At 42.3% G+C, this 18,538-nt stretch overlaps 1 protein-coding gene across 6 annotated transcripts in view; it reads left to right on the top strand.

Annotated features, from left to right (window-relative positions):
* KCNT1 (potassium sodium-activated channel subfamily T member 1) overlaps window positions 1-18,538 on the top strand; it is a 586,129-nt gene that overhangs the window by 530,690 nt on the left and 36,901 nt on the right. For all 6 annotated transcript variants that reach the window (XM_077468093.1, XM_077468101.1, XM_077468120.1 and 3 more), the window contains 4 exons: window positions 2,495-2,596; window positions 6,503-6,586; window positions 10,078-10,206; window positions 12,674-12,694. In XM_077468093.1, the coding sequence (XP_077324219.1) occupies window positions 2,495-2,596; window positions 6,503-6,586; window positions 10,078-10,206; window positions 12,674-12,694 (336 nt within the window). The remainder of the gene's footprint in view (window positions 1-2,494; window positions 2,597-6,502; window positions 6,587-10,077; window positions 10,207-12,673; window positions 12,695-18,538) is intronic.

Below are 18,538 nucleotides of genomic sequence, written 5' to 3'. Positions count from 1 at the left end.
GAACATGCTTGGGAAAAGAATCTTCGAAGAAAGTCTGTTCAGTTTTTTAATCAATAGTGGGTCAAATCGACGTTCGTTTTCTACCACAGTGACAAGAAAATTTGAAGGATCAGGATAGAAAAAATTTCTCGAATTAACAAATTTCTAAAAGTGTGTGTGATTTTTGTTTGGTAAAGTTCATCAATTCCAAAATCGTATGGTAAAAGCAAATGAAATCTTTTGAACAACAAATGAATGTTCTGAGAATTTTTTGTTTTTTATTGGTTTTTATTCAGAATTTTTGAAAGTATACAAAACCAGCATTTGCCGTTAGTACAATAAACATTTGTTGGCTTGTAACAAATTTCTCTTGTGACATTTAAGAGAACATATTGTCATTAAACATAATGTATCGCCATCCACATTATGAAGTTATGAAACATGATAAAGAAAAAGAAAAAAAACAATATAAAGGAGGAAATCAGCAATAAACGATGATTATACATAATAAACCTTCCTGTCTGTTTTGAGAATTTTAATTTGAAACTCTATCCATCCATTGCAAGCTCAAATATGTAAAATATTAACATCATTCATGTCTACATTTTTTTTTTTTTTTACACAGAATATAATGTGATAACACATTTACGGGTGATATGTGGTATTGTAGAGAAAAGAACTGTGACCTGTACCAGCCTAGGTATGAACAATGACATGCCTCCAACCCTGATTAGTTTAGAATCAAGGATAGAAATTTGGACGGGACTTTAAATGAGGCATGTCAAAGAATTTATATCTATTTATTTACCAAAAATAATTTTTAAATTATAAATTGGTTTCATTTAATGTGATGTCACAGTACCAAATCAATGGTCCAAAGTATTAATAATATAGCAATAATTAATAATATAGACTGAATAGTGTAATCACCAAGGATTTACATAATATTCATATAAACATATTTAATATAATTAATCATTAGTTAGTTAGTCAGGTAGAAAAAAAACACAAGTCCATCCAGTTCAACCTTAAAAACAAATAAAATAAAAAATAATAAAATTAAAAATTATAAATAAAATTTGGACGGGACTTTAAATGAGGCATGTCAAAGAATTTATATCTATTTATTTACCGAAAATAATTTTTAAATTATAAATTGGTTTCATTTAATATGATGTCACAGTACCAAATCAATGGTCCAAAGTATTAATAATATAGCAATAATTAATAATATAGACTGAATAGTGTAATCACCAAGGATTTACATAATATTCATATAAACATATTTAATATAATTAATCATTAGTTAGTTAGTCAGGTAGAAAAAAAACACAAGTCCATCCAGTTCAACCTTAAAAACAAATAAATAAAATAAAAAATAATTAAAAATTATAAATAAAATTTGGACGGGACTTTAAATGAGGCATGTCAAAGAATTTATATCTATTTACTGAAAATAATTTTTAAATTATAAATTGGTTTCATTTAATATGATGTCACAGTACCAAATCAATGGGCCAAAGTATTAATAATATAGCAATAATTAATGATATAGACTGAATAGTGTAATCACCAAGGATTTACATAATATTCATATAAACATATTTAATATAATTAATGATTAGTTAGTTAGTCAGGTAGAAAAAAAACACAAGTCCATCCAGTTCAACCTTAAAAAAATTAAATAATATATTATAAATAAAAATAATAATAATAAATAAAATAAAAAATAAATAAAAAAAATAATAAAATAAAAAAAAAATAAAAAAAAAAAGATAAAATAAAAAATCATTGGACATGATACAATCAGTGCAAATGAATCAGACAGAAAACTTAATATATGCAATTAATACGGAGGTAGCTACATAAAAACATAGAAGGATATAAAATAATTATTTTTGGGTATCCATAAGTTGTTAACTTGACGCGTTTCTTGGCTTTCAACCAATCGTCCGGAGTCAAATGCATAGGTACACTAGGGAATTTTTTTAAATAATGAAATATCTGTTAATTTATAAACCCTCTAAATAGGGGCGGGGGAAACAGGATGAAAAAGTCAATTTAAAGATACTTACAGACCAGCCCACACGCTAATCACAGCTTCTAAATGGGATCATATACGGTGGCCTGGGCTATGTAGTCTCACCTGGGGTAGAGGCAGAGAACACCCCCCCCCCCCAGATAGCCAGTAGGGGTACCTGGGGATGGAGGCAGCCAGGAGACAGACCAGAAAACTCAAACATATGATCTGATGGATGGAATATGCACATTGCGCATGCACCCCAGTTCTGAAAGGATTGAAAATAAAAAGGGAGTTAAAAGGATGTGGTATTGTACGTACCAGCTGGATCAATAGGTAGTAAAAGTTTTATATAATTTCATGACCATAACTTAGATGATACAACATTTTAGATTTCACAGTATGGCATAACTGCAGCCTACCTGGACTTCCACTAATGTTTATGGACGTTTGTGTTCCCCAGATGTTGTCAGATCTCTGTTTGTGTCATTACAGAAAGAACGAGAAAATGGATCCAATCTGGCATTCATGTTTCGCCTTCCGTTTGCTGCTGGCCGAGTGTTTAGTATTAGCATGTTGGATACGTTGTTATATCAGGTCAGTGTGTTTTTATTGTCAGATATGGTGTGCTCAGACTCTAGAGACCGGTCTGTATATATCAGTACCAAGTATGGCTGCCTCCGAGGACATACCGTTCATATATGGAAACTGTAGATAGAAACACAATAACAAGCACAACTCATACCAACTAGACTAACTTAAAAAGACTTCCAAAAAGAGAGAAAAATAAGGAAAGGGCCATTGCTAGCCCTCTCTGAAAATGCCAGTTTCCAGGAAGATGCTGATCAAGTGGCTGCAATATTTTCTGCTTTAGAGACCAGACTGCATAGCCGGTTTTCTTTACTTACTGGCCACAGACTTCTTGCAGATCAGTGACTCACAAAGTGTTAAAGCCATTAGATTGGCATGATAGCCAGACAGATAGCATTTCCACAAGTCGATTGTCAGTGGCAGTGTCCACATAGATCCCAGCACAAGCTGCTTTAGATCTACCATCAACTATGTAATGCAAGGGTCTGCCTGATTGGATACAACATGATGAGATAGATTAGGGAGAATGGCACACTAAGGAACAAAATGTCTTTAGGGAAATATAAAAAAGTTAGAAAAAGATTAAGATTATCAACAAAGAGGGAGAAGAAACAGCACCATCTAAGTGTAGTACTGAAGTGAAGCATTTATAAACACACAGTAGGCAACTCATGTAAGGCTTAAAGTGGAAGTAAACCCTTCCATCGTATTCAGTCAAGGAAGCCGCCATCTTGGCCTCTAATAATTCTTCAACTGTCATAATGCTGCACATGTGATCAGTTATGACACCAGCCATTGGATGGTGTGAAAGTTTGGTTGAGAGCACAACCAATGTGAAAATTAGCATTTCCGGCATGCCGGGTTTACTCCCGCTTTAAAGAACCCCCCCCCCCCCGGGTCAGTCACTCAAACCACCAACAACCCCCCGCTCCCCATCACTCCATCGTCAGCCCTCCAGCCCCGCACTTGCCCCATTTAGTTTGCAGGCAGCGCTTCTTCCTCTGCGGCTTCATCCTGAATCTCCTCCACCTCGGCTTCACAGCAGCTTCCCCTGCGCCTCCTCCTCCTCGGCAATCAATACAATCACTTCTCCTCTCGGTCAATCGCTTCCTGATTGGCCAGGAGAAGAATCGGGAAGAGAATAGAAAATATTAATTTGCTATTGTCACATAACTGGGAGGACTCACCCCGAGGCCACCTTTTAAAAAAAAAAAAAAGCCAATTAGAGCCTCAAGCTCTAATCATGTGCTTCAAAAAAAAAAAACCTCAGTGAAATTCGTGCATCTGGCACCCTGCATGTAGATTAGAAACCAGATGCATGGATTGGGGGGGGGGGGGGGTCGGCACGGTATGGATGGGTTACCACTGGCCTTAGGCTTCATGTACACTAGCAGCTCCTAAACTCAACTCTATCAAAGCCTGTGTGTCCATGTACACCTAGGCATTTAGCAGAGTTTTAACCTCCCCCTCCTGAATGCAGAAAAATCATGTTTTGCGTTTTCCCGCAGCCACGGCAAATTAGGACTAAGTGTACATGAAGCCTAAGGAAGGGTGTCTCCAGAGCAGCCGGCTCAGTGGGCCCATGACTCTTCCATCTAACGGTACCCAGGGGGCCTGGTGACACAGAGCAGTGCTATTCAATGGATGAGCGCTTTTAAATCTTACTTATGTGAGTTGCCTACTAAGTGTTAATAAATGCTTCACTTCAGTATACACCAGGGGTCTCAAACTGGCGGCCCTCCAGCTGTTGCAAAACTACAAGTGCCATGAGGCTTTGCAAGGCGGACAGTTACCAGCATGACTCTCACAGACAGAGGCATGATGGGATTTGTAGTTTTGCAGCAGCTGGAGGGCCGTCAGTTTGAGATCCCTGGTATACACTTAGGCGGGCCATACATGGTTTGAACCGCGTATGGGCAGGCTGAATGTACCAAGTTGATCGATCAACTTGGGTACAACCAGCCTGCCTGGTTTTACCTGTGATTATCGTTAGTGGCTGCTATAGCTGCTAGCAATAATCACTGTCTTCAACCAGCAGGGATGTCTTCCCCCGCCAGGACAACACAATGGCTCGGCAGAAGGGATTCCTGCATCAACGCTGTGTTGATGGGGGAATCTAGCAAATTTCTTTCTTTTCTAGTTTCAGGAAAGAAGTTCTCTCCGTGTATGGCTGGCCTTAGGCTGGCCATACATTATACAATTTTCTAGTTACATTTTCTTTAGATTTTACTTTCAACTATGTAGTGCAAGGGCCTGCCTTGATTGCATACAAATTGAAAGTATTTGACCTCATATTATATGGTTTTGGTAAATCTAAAGGAAAATTATGTTTTACCTTTTTCTTGGATAAATAGGTATGCACTCCTATTATATAGTTTTGGTAAATCTAAAGGAGATTGTATGGTATATGGCCACATTTAGCCCTGGTTCACACTAAATGTGGCTTTTGAAATCAAGCTACTTCAACGCGATTTCAAAGCCGCCGGTCAGTGCGATTTCATGCACAGACGTCAATGCAAGTTGCACATGAAATCGACAAAAATAGTGCAGGAACATTTATTAAAATCGGTGCAAGTCGAAGTCGCATTGATTTGAACAGTTCCATAGGCACAAATAAGGCGTAACTTGCCATGTGATTTTTGAACTGTCAAATGACAAGTCGTACCTTTGTGAACGAAGGCTTAGTCTTGTTTCATGTTAGCCATTGATCAGTGCAGAAAGTTTTAGTTGAAGGGATACCTTTTATTGGCTAATTTATGTTATTAAAGTTGCAAGCTTTCAGGGCCTTAAGCTTACATACTGTATGTAATTTAATCTGAAAAAGGGACATAAGGTCCCAAAAGCTTGCATTGGCAAGAAAATGAAAAGAATTATCACTTTTACATTATACAGTTCCTAAAATTGCAGAGTACATGTAGTACTTTGACCCATCTTTCTAGGTGCCCTGTAGCGCTAACTGCAATGTCAGACAGAACATCCCAGCTAGTGTTACAGGCAGGGCAGGACTTAGGGTGGTGGGGGCCCCTGGGCTTGAGTCACTTTCCGGCCCTACCTTCTATACATTACCATATTTATATTTAAAACACGCGCCGGCTTATAACACGCACCCCAAGTTTAGGAGGGAATTTTAAGGAACAAAACTTTTAGGAGGGAAGTTTAAGGAAAAAACTTACATTTAAATGCCCATCAATGCAGCCTTATCAGTGTCCATCTGCAGCCTTATCAGTGTCCATCTGCAGCCTTGTACAGTGTCACTTGCAGCCTTGTCAGTGTAGCCTTGTCATTTGCAGCCTTGCCCCAGTGTCATTTGCAGCCTTGTCATTGCAGACTTGAAGTTTAAAAATGAGTCTTCTGTATCTTGGCAGCTCTTGGATCCTCTCGGGTCCTCTCAGCGGCTCTCTGGTCCTCTCGGCAGCTCTCGGCGGCTCTCGGGTCCTCTTACAGTCCCGAGCGGAGCCGAGAGTAGCCGAGTGTACTCCCGTGTTATGTCCATCATAGGGTGGGACTGGGCGTGACTGTGAGCGGGGCTGAGCCGAGTACACTCGTATATGTATCTCGGCGGGGCCCCCTATAGGACCGGGCCCATGGGCTTGAGCCCAGTCAAGCCCAATGGTAAGTCCAGCCCTGGTTACAGGGCATTTAGGAAGATGGGATAGATAATTACGTGTACTTTTGTCCCATTAGGAACTGAACAGTGTGAAAAAAAAAATGCCAATAAGGAATTCCAAATGTCTCTCGCTGCATGCTTGTATTCAAGACAATACCAGGAACAAAGCATTTGCAGCCTGCATATTTGCCCATGACCAATGTACTTACATTTAGATTTGTATATGTGCCTGTGTTTTCACAGATATTATTTGTAGGGATGTTCACACGCACATATTTATTTCTATCATTTTATTATCCTTTTAGTCTTTTGTAAAGGATTATATGATCACCATCACCAGACTGCTCCTTGGGTTGGACACAACGCCAGGCTCAGGCTATTTGTGTGCGGTGAGTAATGTAATATAGAGATCCTTCCTGGTGTGGGTGGGGTGGGGTGGGGTAGGACAACCCACCATGAAGGTGGAACAAAGTGACTGAGATGAATGAATGAATGAATGACTTGTATAGCGCTACCTATACGAACTGAATCGCCTCAGGGCGCTTTTCTTGCCACCGGTGTCCATCTGCAGCTATTTATGCGGTCCTTAACCTGTAGAGTCCCGACACACTTACAACATTGACATACACATATTATGGCCAAATTTTTTTGGACAGGGTCTAATTAACCTACCAGCATGTCTTTGGAGTGTGGGAGGAAACTGGAGTACCCGGAGGAAACCCACGCAGGCACAGGGAGAACATGCAAACTCCAGGTAGATAGTGTCATGGTCGGGATTTGAACCAGCAACCCTTCTTACTGCTATGTGAAAGTGCTAACCACTACACCACTGTGCTGCCCTGAGATACCAAGGCCCACCAGCACACAGCTCCTTCTCCCATTGTGGCCCGTCGGGGGGTTAAAGGCAGAGCTGCTGTTGAAATCATGGAGCCCCGTACAGCCTTCTTCTCTTCCCCCAACCCCGCCTTCGCTATTCCCGCGAGATGCAGCGGAACAGCGGCACTAGCTTTATCGGCTCACACCCCAAAAATGAAAAAAAAAAAGTCCCAACTCTGCTCCCACCTCTTGGGCCCCTCCATTGACTTGATGGGGCCCAGGAAAATTCATTTAAAGGAGAAGTACAGCCAAAGCTTGTTTAGCTGGGCTTCTTCTATGGATCACAGGAGTGCAGTTCTTTTTGCACTCCCGTGACCCATTTTCAGCAGAGAGGGGGCTGAAGTCCCCTCTCTGCTGATGTCACAGGTATCAGTCCAGGCACCATGTCATAGCGACAATAAAGTCTGGATGTAAAAAAAAAGGAAATCGGGTAGATATGGTGCTATACCTTTACATTTAGAATGTGTATCATATACAGCCTCTAATTGTGTTCCAAAAGTTAATAATATATGTGCAATAATCTACTCATATCATCAGTGAGAAAAAAAAAAACATAAAAAGCGCACGTGACCAAGTCAATAAATCAAATTTGCTGAAATCTAAAATAAAATCCAATCCTATTGTCCTATAAATATAAAGTGCCAATAAGTCCTTTAGGATATGCCAAACAGTTCATTGAAAAATAAATAATTTCCAAGTGGTGTCTTGTGCAGATATCCAAAGAAAATCTCTGGTGCGCTTGGTGTGAATAAATTATATTGCGCTCACCAGATCCTTTGCCCCTACTGGGGGAAAACAGCCTTCACAGTGTTAAGCCCCTGTGTCACTTTCTGGCGTCTCCCTGGGAATCTGGCCATTCATCCACGTTTTAAGTTTCCAATCATACATCACATGGAAAGAGGAAGAAAGCCCATAGTGTAATATGTCTTTGAGCTCTTGATGACGTCAGTGTGACGAAACCGGTAGGCGTGGCCATAGAGACGTGACTTCTCCTGGATACACCACAGCAGCTAGCGGTGAGAGGATTTTACACAGCGGTTTTAATTTTGATGTAATGTGCCTACACACGAGCGGACTGTCAGCTGAAACCAAGTTTGGACGGACAAAACCAAGTTTCAGCGGACAAAATTACGGAAATTCCGAAAGACAAAGTCCGTCAGACTGTCCGCTGAAAAAGTCCGCTGAAGCCCACACACGAGCGGATTGTCCGCTGAAACACGGTTCAGTGGACTAAGTTGGGCAGACAATCCGCCCGTGTGTACGCGGCCTTAGTCACGTGCGTTTTTGTTTTGTTTTTCTCACTGATGATATGAGTAGTTTTTTACACTGATGATATGAGTAGATTATTGCACGTATATTATTAACTTTTGGAACACAATTGGAGGCTGTATACGATACACATTGTAAATGTAAAGGTATAGCGCCATATCTACCTGATTTCCTTTTTTTTACATGTTTATCAGCACCACTCATTTAGGGAGGGGCATACCAAGTAGAGGCAGCTCTTACCTTAAAAATCACCTTGAAAATTACCTTATATATCACTGTTTAATTGCTTTATCTTGCACTATTCCATATCACAATCTCCTTTAATATTTTTTCAAAGTCTGGATGTGCCTGGACTGACACCCGTCTCAGCCTCTCAGTGAGCCGCTGAGAGCCTGAGACGGCCGCTCCCTGCCCCTCCACAGCTCAGCACTACAATGAGTGAGGAGGGAGAAGAGCAGAGAGCTGTGACTGACAGTCTTCTGCTCTTTGCTCACGGAGCACTGAAAACCGAGCGATCGGTGATGTTCGATCATTTGGTTTTCAGTTTAGAGGCGCCAGGGGACAGATGCAGCATCGGACCCATGCTGCATCCACCGATGTGAAAAAGAAACCCATACTTCTCTTTTAAGCCCTAGTAAGAAAGTAGGAGTGGGGGTATGGTCTAGTAAAATCCATTTATTCATTTAGGTGAAAATTAACAATAAAGCTGCCCTGGGCCCTCCTGTTTAGCTGATGAGGCCTGAGCCCAGTACAATGGGGCCAGTTGTACTGCCTTATCATGGGCCCTGGTGGTTAAAGGGCACCACTATTGTCTGACAGATGTGGCAGCTACTGGGTAGGAAAAGAGTTTAGAGTAAGGCCCCTTTCACATGGTTGGACCGTTCAGGGTGGATCCACTAAAGTGTGACGGATGGAAACCCTACCTTTGGCGGATTGGATCGAATGAAAATGGACTCTACGGTCCGTCTTCATCCGATCCCCCATAGAGGAGAGCGGTGTTCTGGCAGGTCCGTCCTTGCACAGTGTGCAGAGATGGACCTGTCATTTGCCTGCTCAGCGGGGATCGACGGAGCGATCCCTGCTGAGCACAGCGGAGCCCGGACACGTCCGTGTGAAAGGGCCCTTTAAGATTTGTGAGCTGTCAGCGTCATTTGCCGGTACATATTCTTTATTGCTTGCCCCTCTGTGGATGGAACAGACTTAAAGGGGTTGTAAAGGTAAATGTTTTTTCACCTTAATGCATTCTATGCTTTAAGGTGAAAAAACATCTCACACTGGCGCCACCTCCAGTCCCCCCCGTTTTACTTACCTGACCCCCCGAAAGTCCCGCGCTCGCCCACGCCGTCCTCTACACCGCTCAGCCTGGCCGCTGATTGGCTGGAGTGGATGGATTGAAAGCAGCGCAGCCATAGGCTTGCGCTACTGTCAATCACATCCAATGACGCGGCACGCCGGGGGGGCGGGGCCGAGTGATACAGTGAGCGGCTGTGACCGCCAGCTGTATCACGGGAGCGCGCCCGCAGGTGCTTCTCACCATGCGAGGGAGCTTGCATGAACGTGAGAAGTACCTGCGGGAGGAAGCAGAGACAGCCGCCGAGGGACCCCAAAAGAGCAGGTTCGGGGCCACTCTGTTCAAATGAGCTGCACAGTGGAGGGAAGTATAACATGTTTGTTATTTATTTTTATTTTTTTTTTACTTTACAATCCTTTTAATACATTTTTTATGTCAATGTAGATGAAAATCACGGAGGAAGATCTGTGGATCAGAACGTATGGTCGGTTGTTTCAGAAACTTTGCTCATCCAGCGCAGAAATCCCAATTGGCATTTATAGGACTCAGTCACACATGTTTTCCACATCTGAGGTATAGACGATGCAACCAAATCTGTTTTGTACTGACGAGAAAATGGAGTATTATTGCCAATCCCTTAGTAAATGGTTGAGTTCAGACGTGTTCAAAGAGAATGGGGCCCATCAGACACCAGCGTATGCCTTCTCATGTGAAGTGATGGGGTGTGGGAAGGGGACTAAGCTATCCCTTTGGGTTACTGAAAGAAGCAATTTATTAGGTTGTTCCTGGGACCCTGGATAACCACCAGGCTCAAGGCTTCTGCCAAGGTTGTCATGTGGATGATTTCTGATCAACTGAAAAATGAGATATTCAGTATAATAATATCCTCCACAGTTCTTCAGTTTTGTACCCAAAAAATTACACATTGCAGTTATTGCTAAATCATCAAGCTGTAATATTTCTACGAATGACTGCATATTGCTTTCTCTTGCAACTTCAGACATTTTGTTTTTAACCTTTCTCTGGAAACAGATGCAGCTTAAAGAGGAAGTAAACTCTCCCACTCTGATGCTTCTTTTCATTTAGTCCATTATAATAAGTAATTATCAGACTATAGCCACTGTAATCCAGCCCAAATCGCATATTACTTACTGCTTAAAGAAACTTTAAAAAACTTGTTTCCAGGGGTTAGGCAGCGCCATCTTAAGTATTGTTTTCTGAGTCCACAGTGGAGTGTATTTCCGCCCTTACATTGAGCACTTCCTGTACTGTTAACCAAGCCTCCTTCTCAATCCAACGTTTCTATGGCAACCCTGCTTCCCTGTTCATAGCTTACTTGTTTATTTCATAGTATTTACTTGTGACGATGTCTAATGTTTCCCTTTGTCAGACTTATCAGCTTCAGCTGATAAGACTGCAGTAATGGCCAAGTTTAGACTGTATGTGAGGTCACATGGTGTGTAGGAGGAGCTCTGAGTGATTAGCAGAGTTCAGTGTTGTGCCGTAGGAAGTCCTGATAACAGATAGATAAGACATAGAGAGTGTGCCCTAAATCAGGGGAGATCTGGGCATGCTCAGTGACTTCATTCTACAGAACAACAAGGATTACAACAATACTAAGCAAGTAAGGAGATATCTACAAGCAGTGTTCATTAGGGTTTTTTATGCTGATTTACATGGGACAAAGTTGTGGGGGAGGGTTTACAACCACTTTAACCCTCTCAAACCATGTCTGCTGCTCCTTCCTTTGTCATTGTCCGGTTGATTTTGTTGTATACTAGCAGTAGCTGATAATTGAAACAGCTGTGCATGGTAGCCAATCGGCTTCTAACTTCAGCTTGTTCAATTAAGTTTTAAAAAAAAAACCTTGAAGCTGATTGGTTTCCACAGAGAGCTGCACCAAATTCTACACTCTCCAGTTTTAGTAACTCTGAAACCCTAGGGCAGTGATGGTGAACCTTGACACCCCGGATGTTTTGGAACTACATTTCCCATGATACTTATGCACTCTGCAGTGTAGTTGAGCATCATGGGAAATGTAGTTCCGAAACATCTGGGGTGCCAAGGTTCGCCATCACTGCCCTAGGGTTTCATGCACCTGGTTCCAGAGGCAAACTAGTTAGATGTGTCTTTTTATAATAACTCAGTGATTCTCAACCAGGGTTCCTCCAGAGGTTGTAGGGGTTCCTTCAGCATTGGGCAATTTCTGTCTCTCAGATAAGTTCTCACCTACACCATTGATCTTTTTAGCTATCTGTAAGGGGGTAATTCTTCCCAATGACCACAAGTGTAAGGACCATTCTTCCCACTGACCATCGCACTAATGTATCATGAGTTGTAGATTTCTAATTTTTAGCAGGGGTTCCCCCCGAGACCGGAGAACTATTTCAAGGGTTCCTCTGTGTTGAAAAGGTTGAGAAAGGCTGTAATAACTATTTACTTTATGTTACTTTTAAAGTGTTACTAAACCCAGGACCCTGCATTCACAATATCTGGTCTCCCATAGTACACAGAATATGGAAATGCAATTATTTTAGTAAATATAAACTGCTAAATACCTTTTCTCATCAGTAGTATAGAGCAGCCTTATGATTTCTATCAGTTCATGGTGAAGCTTGTAGGAGGAGTTTTCATATTGCACTGAGCTGTCCTATGAGGCTTCAGGGTTCCTGACCCTCTGTCTGGACACGTCTGGACAGTGCTGATTGGCCCTGTGCTGATCACATGCACTCTCCCAAGAAAAAAAAAAACTCTCTAGCAATACACACCAAACTGAGCATGTGCAGCCTGACTCCAAAGCCTCTGTCTCATCTAGACTTGTCCAGGGGGACAGTGCAGGGAGGGGGAGGATCTGTGAATACAAGATCCAGCCGCCTTTTTACACAATGCAGAGGATTAACCCCTTAGGTTCCAGAGTGAGTATAACAAGCATGCTTTACTGTATATACAGGCTGATTTTACTGTTGTGGGTTTAGTAACAGTTTAAGCTTCTTTCTGAAATGTAGAACATTAACAATATGTTTTTTTCTTCTTTAAACAGCCACATGATATCAGGACACAGGTAAGCGTTCCTGTTCCGTAGAATAAAAACAAAACTGCCGCCTCTGTACATGCATAACTAGGGTGCTTTCAAGCTAAAGTAGCTTCAAGAAACATTTAAAGTGAACTTTTCATATGGATGTATGGGATCTACCTTTTTGGAAATATAGCTAAATGAAAAGTTTCTTGATTAACCACTTCCCACCCGGCCAATGTATATATACGGCCGGGTGGGAGCCGCCTGCTCCTGATAGGACGTTCAGGAACGTCATTCAGGAGCAGCGGGATCGCGCGCGCGCGTGCCCGCGCAGCGGCGCGATCCCGATGTGCTCGTGTCACCCGGACACGGCACATCTCAGATCGGCAGGAGGGCTCTGTGATTGGCCCTCCTGATCACATGACGGCCGTGTCCAATCACGGCCGTCATGTGATGTAAACAAACAGCCGGTTGCTAGGCAATCGGCTCTCCTCTCCTCACACGGAAGTCACCGCTGAGAAGAGGAGAGCAGAACGCTGCAGCCGGCTGATGATCAGTGAGTATGGGCTGCTTTTCACAGCTTTTTACTCACTGATCATCAGTGTAGTGTAAACACACAACACACCACACAGTGAAAACACAGTCCCCACATATGTCCCCAAAACACACATGTCCCCAAAACATACATGTCCCCAAATAATAAAAACACATGTCCCTAATAATAAAAACATGTCCCCCACATATGTCCCACTAAAATCACATGTCCCAATGATTATCTGCACACATATGTACGTGATCACCTGCACACATATGTACATGATCATTTGCGTACATATGTCCGTGATCACACAAACCAATTATTATACACTTAACGGAATTTTTTTTACTAAAAACATGTAGCAGAATACATTTTGGCTTAAATTTATGACAAAATTTGATTTTATTGGATTTCTTTTCAAATAGAAAAAAGAAAATATTGTTTTTTTCCCAAATTTCCGCTTTTTTTGCGCTTATATCGCAAAAAAAAAAAACGGAGTCGTGAATAAATAACACCAAAATAAAGCTCTATTTGTGCGAACAAAATGATAACAATTTCATTTGGGTACAGTGTAGCATGACCGCGCAATTGTCACTGAAAGCGCTAGAGCGCTGAAAGCTGAAAATTGGGCTGGGAAGGAAGGGGGTGAAAGTGCCCTGTATTGAAGTGGTTAAAGGTGCCTTATCAAATAGGTATAACTTGGCCAAGGTTTAGGGTTTTATTGTTGCTGTGTTTTTTTTTTTTTTGTCTTAGTGACCCTTATTCCCCCTCATTCTTTATCTTGGTGTTATTTACACATAATAATACATAGCTTCCGACTGTCCCTGATTTTGGAACAAAGTCCCTCTTTCCTCCCCATTTGTCCCTCATTTTGGTCTCATCGTTATAGTTGTATATAAAATGCATTACTTATCTATCAAAAAGTCTTCCCCGGTGCTAAACCTTTCATCCAATTTGTAAACTGCTGCATTTGTAAATTCCAAAAGCCAAAATAAAGGAATAGTAGTATAGTTGTGGTAAAGCACATGTGGGTTTAACCAATAATTTTTTATTGTACAATTCTCATTCTAAGGGGGGGGGGGGGGTGACAGGGGGTGTGTTTGTTTCTTACATACTTTTGCCAATAGGTGTCCCTCATTCCCATCTCAGAAAGTTGGGGGGTATGTGATAAGACCTAAAATATTCAATATGATAAGAGACAAGTTTTAACATTAACAAGAAAGGCAGCAATGGCAGCACTCATGTTCCTAACTTAAAGGGGTTGTAAAGGTAAAAGTTTTTTAGAGAATGCATTAAAGGGGTTGTAAAGGTAAATGTTTTTTTCACCTTAATGCATTCTATGCATTAAGGTGAAAAAACATCTCACAGTACCTCACCCCTTGAAAGTCCCGTGCTCGCCCCCGACTTCCTCTTCACCACTCAGCCTGGCGGCTGATTGGCTGGAGTGGATGGATTGAAGGCAGCGCAGCCATTGGCTCGCGCTGCTGTCAATCACATCCAATGACGCGGCGCGCTGGGGGGGCGGGGCCGCGTGATACAGCGAGCGGCTATAGCCGCCGGCTGTATCACGGGAGTGCGCCCGCAGGTGCTTCTCACCATGCGAGGGAGCTCGCAAAAAATGTGAGAAGTACCTGCGGGAAGAAGCAGAGACAGCCGCCGAGGGACCCCAGAAGAGCAGGTTCGGGGCCACTCTGTGCAAAACGAGCTGCACAGTGGAGGTAAGTATAACATGTTTGTTATTTTAAGGAAAAAAAAAAATTACTTTACAATCCCTTTAAGGTGAAAAAACATCCAACAATGCCAGCCCCCCCCCCCCCCCGTTTTTCTTACCTGACCCCTCAAAAGTCCCACGCTCGCCCGCGACATCCTGTTCGCCACTCAGCCTGGCCATTGATTGGTTACAGCGAATGGATTGAAAGCAGCGCAGCCATTGGCTCGTGCTGCTGTCAATCACATCCAATGACGCGGTGCTCTGGGGGGGCGGGGCCGAGTGATACAGTGAGTGGCTGTGACCGCCAGCTGTATCACGGGAGCACGCCCGCAAGCACTCCTCACCATGCGAGGGATCTCGCATGAAGGTGAGAAGTCCTTGCAGGGGGGAGCCGAGACAACAGCCGCCGAGGGACCCCAGAAGACCAGGTTCAGGGCCACTCTGTGTAAAATGAGCTACACAGTGGAGGTAAGTATAACATGTTTGTTGTTTAAAAAAATAAAAATAATACCTTTACAACCTCTTTAAATTGGTTCCACTAAAGCTGAGCTCCAGACATACAGTACTGTTCAAAAGTTTTAGGCAGGTGTTTAAAAATACTGTAAATGAATGCCCGGTACACACTGTAGGTGAATATAAAAAACTGAGGTGCTCACTGTACTATGTGATGTTAGTACAGCAAGCTCCCCATTGTGGTATTGTGTTCCATTGGCTGCAAGCCGGTTTTCCAGCCTGTTTGATAGAAACCTGACAGGCTGCTGTACACACTGGCTGAATGTCGGTTGGTTCCTGTTGAACTGGCCGATATTTGACCCGTGTGTACCAGCCTTAAGAATGCTTTCAGAAATAGAAGTGTTAATGGTTTATTTTTACCAATTAACAAAATAGAAGTAAATGAGCAGAAGAGAAATACAAATCAAATCAATATTTGGTGTGACCGCCCTTTGCCTCCAAAACAACATCAATTCTTCTAGGTACCCTTGCACCCAGTTTTTTAAGGCAATCGGCAGTTGGGTCGTTCCAAACATCTTTGGGAACTAACCATAGATCTTCTGAGGATGTAGGCTGCCTGAAATCTTTCTATTTCTTCATATATTCATAGACAGACTCAATGATTCTGAGATCAGGGCTCTGTGGGGGCCAGATCATTACTTTCAGGACAGGACTCCTTGTTTTTTTTTACACTGAAAATAGTTTCTAATGACATTGGTTGTATGTTTGGGGTTGTTGTCCTGCTGCAGAATAAACTTGAGGCCAATTACAGGCCTCGCTGATGGAAGGGCATAATGGATAATTATCTGCCTGTATTTCTCAGCATTGAGGACACCATTGATCCTGACTTAATCTCCAACTTGATTTGCAGAAATGCACCCCCAAACTTGCAAAGAACCCCCAAGAACCTCCAGTATATAAATTACACAAATTAAGGCAGTTCTGAATTCATTAATGAAGCATTTAAGGTATTTTTTACATGCAAGCAGTGTAAGTACCTGAATGCAACTTGGTATAAGCCTCTTGCAGTCCCTGTACACAGGGCCGTCTTTAATATTGATTGGACTCTGGGCAAACTTTTTTTTGGGGGCCCCCTCCCATGCAATTTCACTCTACACCTGCTCTGAGACATACAATAAATAGAAGCTGGACTTAAAATCAGTTTACTGTATCAGGTCAGGCAGCAATTGTGATTGGTTGCCAGAGGTTACAGCATATCATTACTGCTTACTGACTGGTTGCTAGAAGTTACAGCACACATTACGGCTCACTGATTAGTTGCTAGAGGTTACAGCAAATGATTTCTGCTTGTTAATTAGTTGCTAGAGGTTACAGCACATCATCTTCTCACTGCAGGGAAGCATGATATACACATGAATGCCACCTTTATTTACATATCAATGCAGATGAGATGGCCACAGCTATTTGTTTAGTAATGCCGCTGCTATTTACATATGAATGCCAGTTATTTACATGTAAACACAGGGTCTGCGGGTGAGTCATCTGTACACAACAACAGGGCTAAAACTTCAAGGGACAAGGAAATTTAAACTGGGATATAGTTGGCAAGTATAAGGCAGCTGCTTTGAGCCCCACAACAATGACAGGGCCCAGGACAGCTGCCCCTTTTGCCCTGCCTTAAAGACGGCCCTGCCTGTACAGCTGGGACAGGAATGTCAATTGTGCATAGTTTTTTTCATAAAAAAGAAAATGGAGGAGTTGGAGTGGTGGACACCATTAATCATCAAAAACTGAAGCCGACATAAATAGGATTATAGCTAAAAAATCCTACAATAAAAATGTAAAAAAAAAAAAACAAAATAAATTTTATAGGAATTGTGTAAAAAACCTATACATAAATTATATATCAGAAAAATATTTTTTTTTTTACAAAAAACAAACAAAACAAAATGTACTCACCGCCTATACGCAGATAAAAAAAAAAAAAACACAATATCAATTATGGTTAGATGGAAAGGTAGCTTAAATATATATAAAGCCCGTGCTGTTCAAAGAAAGGGGTCAAAGGATTAGAAGCCAAATGTCCTGTAAAAATAAAGAAGCATATAGGGTATTGAGGCACAAACGAGCTTGGGCAGAGTGTTGCGAGACGGTGAGTAAGCACAAAGAGAAAGGGAAAAGAAAAACAGACCGTACCTAATTGTAATTGTATATTGAAGCCGCCATCTACAAGGGGCAAAGGATACAATGTATTCAAAGATTGTTTCAAAGACACGCCGAAGAGAGTGTTTTATGTATGTGCGTCCCGTCTGTGGTATAATCGGCTGACAGCCGACATGATGTCACCCGGCTGTCAGCCAATTGTTTCAATATACAATTACAATTAGGTACGGTCAGAATAGAGGCCAGAATTTCTTCCAAAAGCCCGCTAAAAGCCAGGCGTCTGGCGGGCTAAGCTGGCTAAGTCGTTTTGAGATAGGACCTGCCCAGGCGGGTCGGGTGGGGGCGCGTCTGCTTCTCTTCCGCAACGTCTGGGTGGCCTTAATCTCGGCCTGCTGGACCATCAAGACGGTCTCTACAGGCCACACATGGTCCTTCACCAGTACTCCTCCCCCAGATTTATTTCTACCCTGCTACCACGGTCAGAAGAAAAGAAGCAGGTGTTACTGTCCTATAAGAATTCGCTGATGGCACAGGGAGTCTTGGTGCCTGTCCCAAAAGGAGAAGCGTTCTAGGGGGTATACTCCCCTCTCTTCTTAGAGCAAAAGAAAAACGGTCCATGGCGCCCCTTGATAGACCTAATTTACCTAAATAAGTTTATAAAATATGAAACATTCAAAATGGAGACTCTGTCTTCCATCCAGCAAGCCGTGCAACCCGGCGATAGGCATCTTTTAAGTCGATTGAGATTAGCCAATTTCCACGTGCCGTGGCAGAAGAATTCCGCAAATACCTCTAGCTCAGGGTCGGGCAAGAACATCTACAGTTCACCTGCCTCCCTTTCGGGCTGACAACCTCACCCCGAGTCTTTTCAAAGGTTCTTCTGGCCATGGTAGCCCTCATCAGAACAAAAGGGATACCGTTGTACCACTATCTTGACAACCTTTTGCTACTATCCCAAGACAAGGAGCAGCTGCTGATCCACAAGGAGCAGGTTATGACCACACTGCTCAAATTCTGTTGGCTC

The sequence above is a fragment of the Lithobates pipiens genome, unplaced genomic scaffold, assembly GCF_037356315.1.
Source record: "Lithobates pipiens isolate NorthernLeopardFrog02 unplaced genomic scaffold, aLitPip1_a1.2 Scaffold_11, whole genome shotgun sequence".
NCBI lineage: Eukaryota > Metazoa > Chordata > Amphibia > Anura > Ranidae > Lithobates > Lithobates pipiens.
Note: the sequence above shows the minus strand (reverse complement) of the source record. Positions and strands in the feature narration are given on the sequence as shown.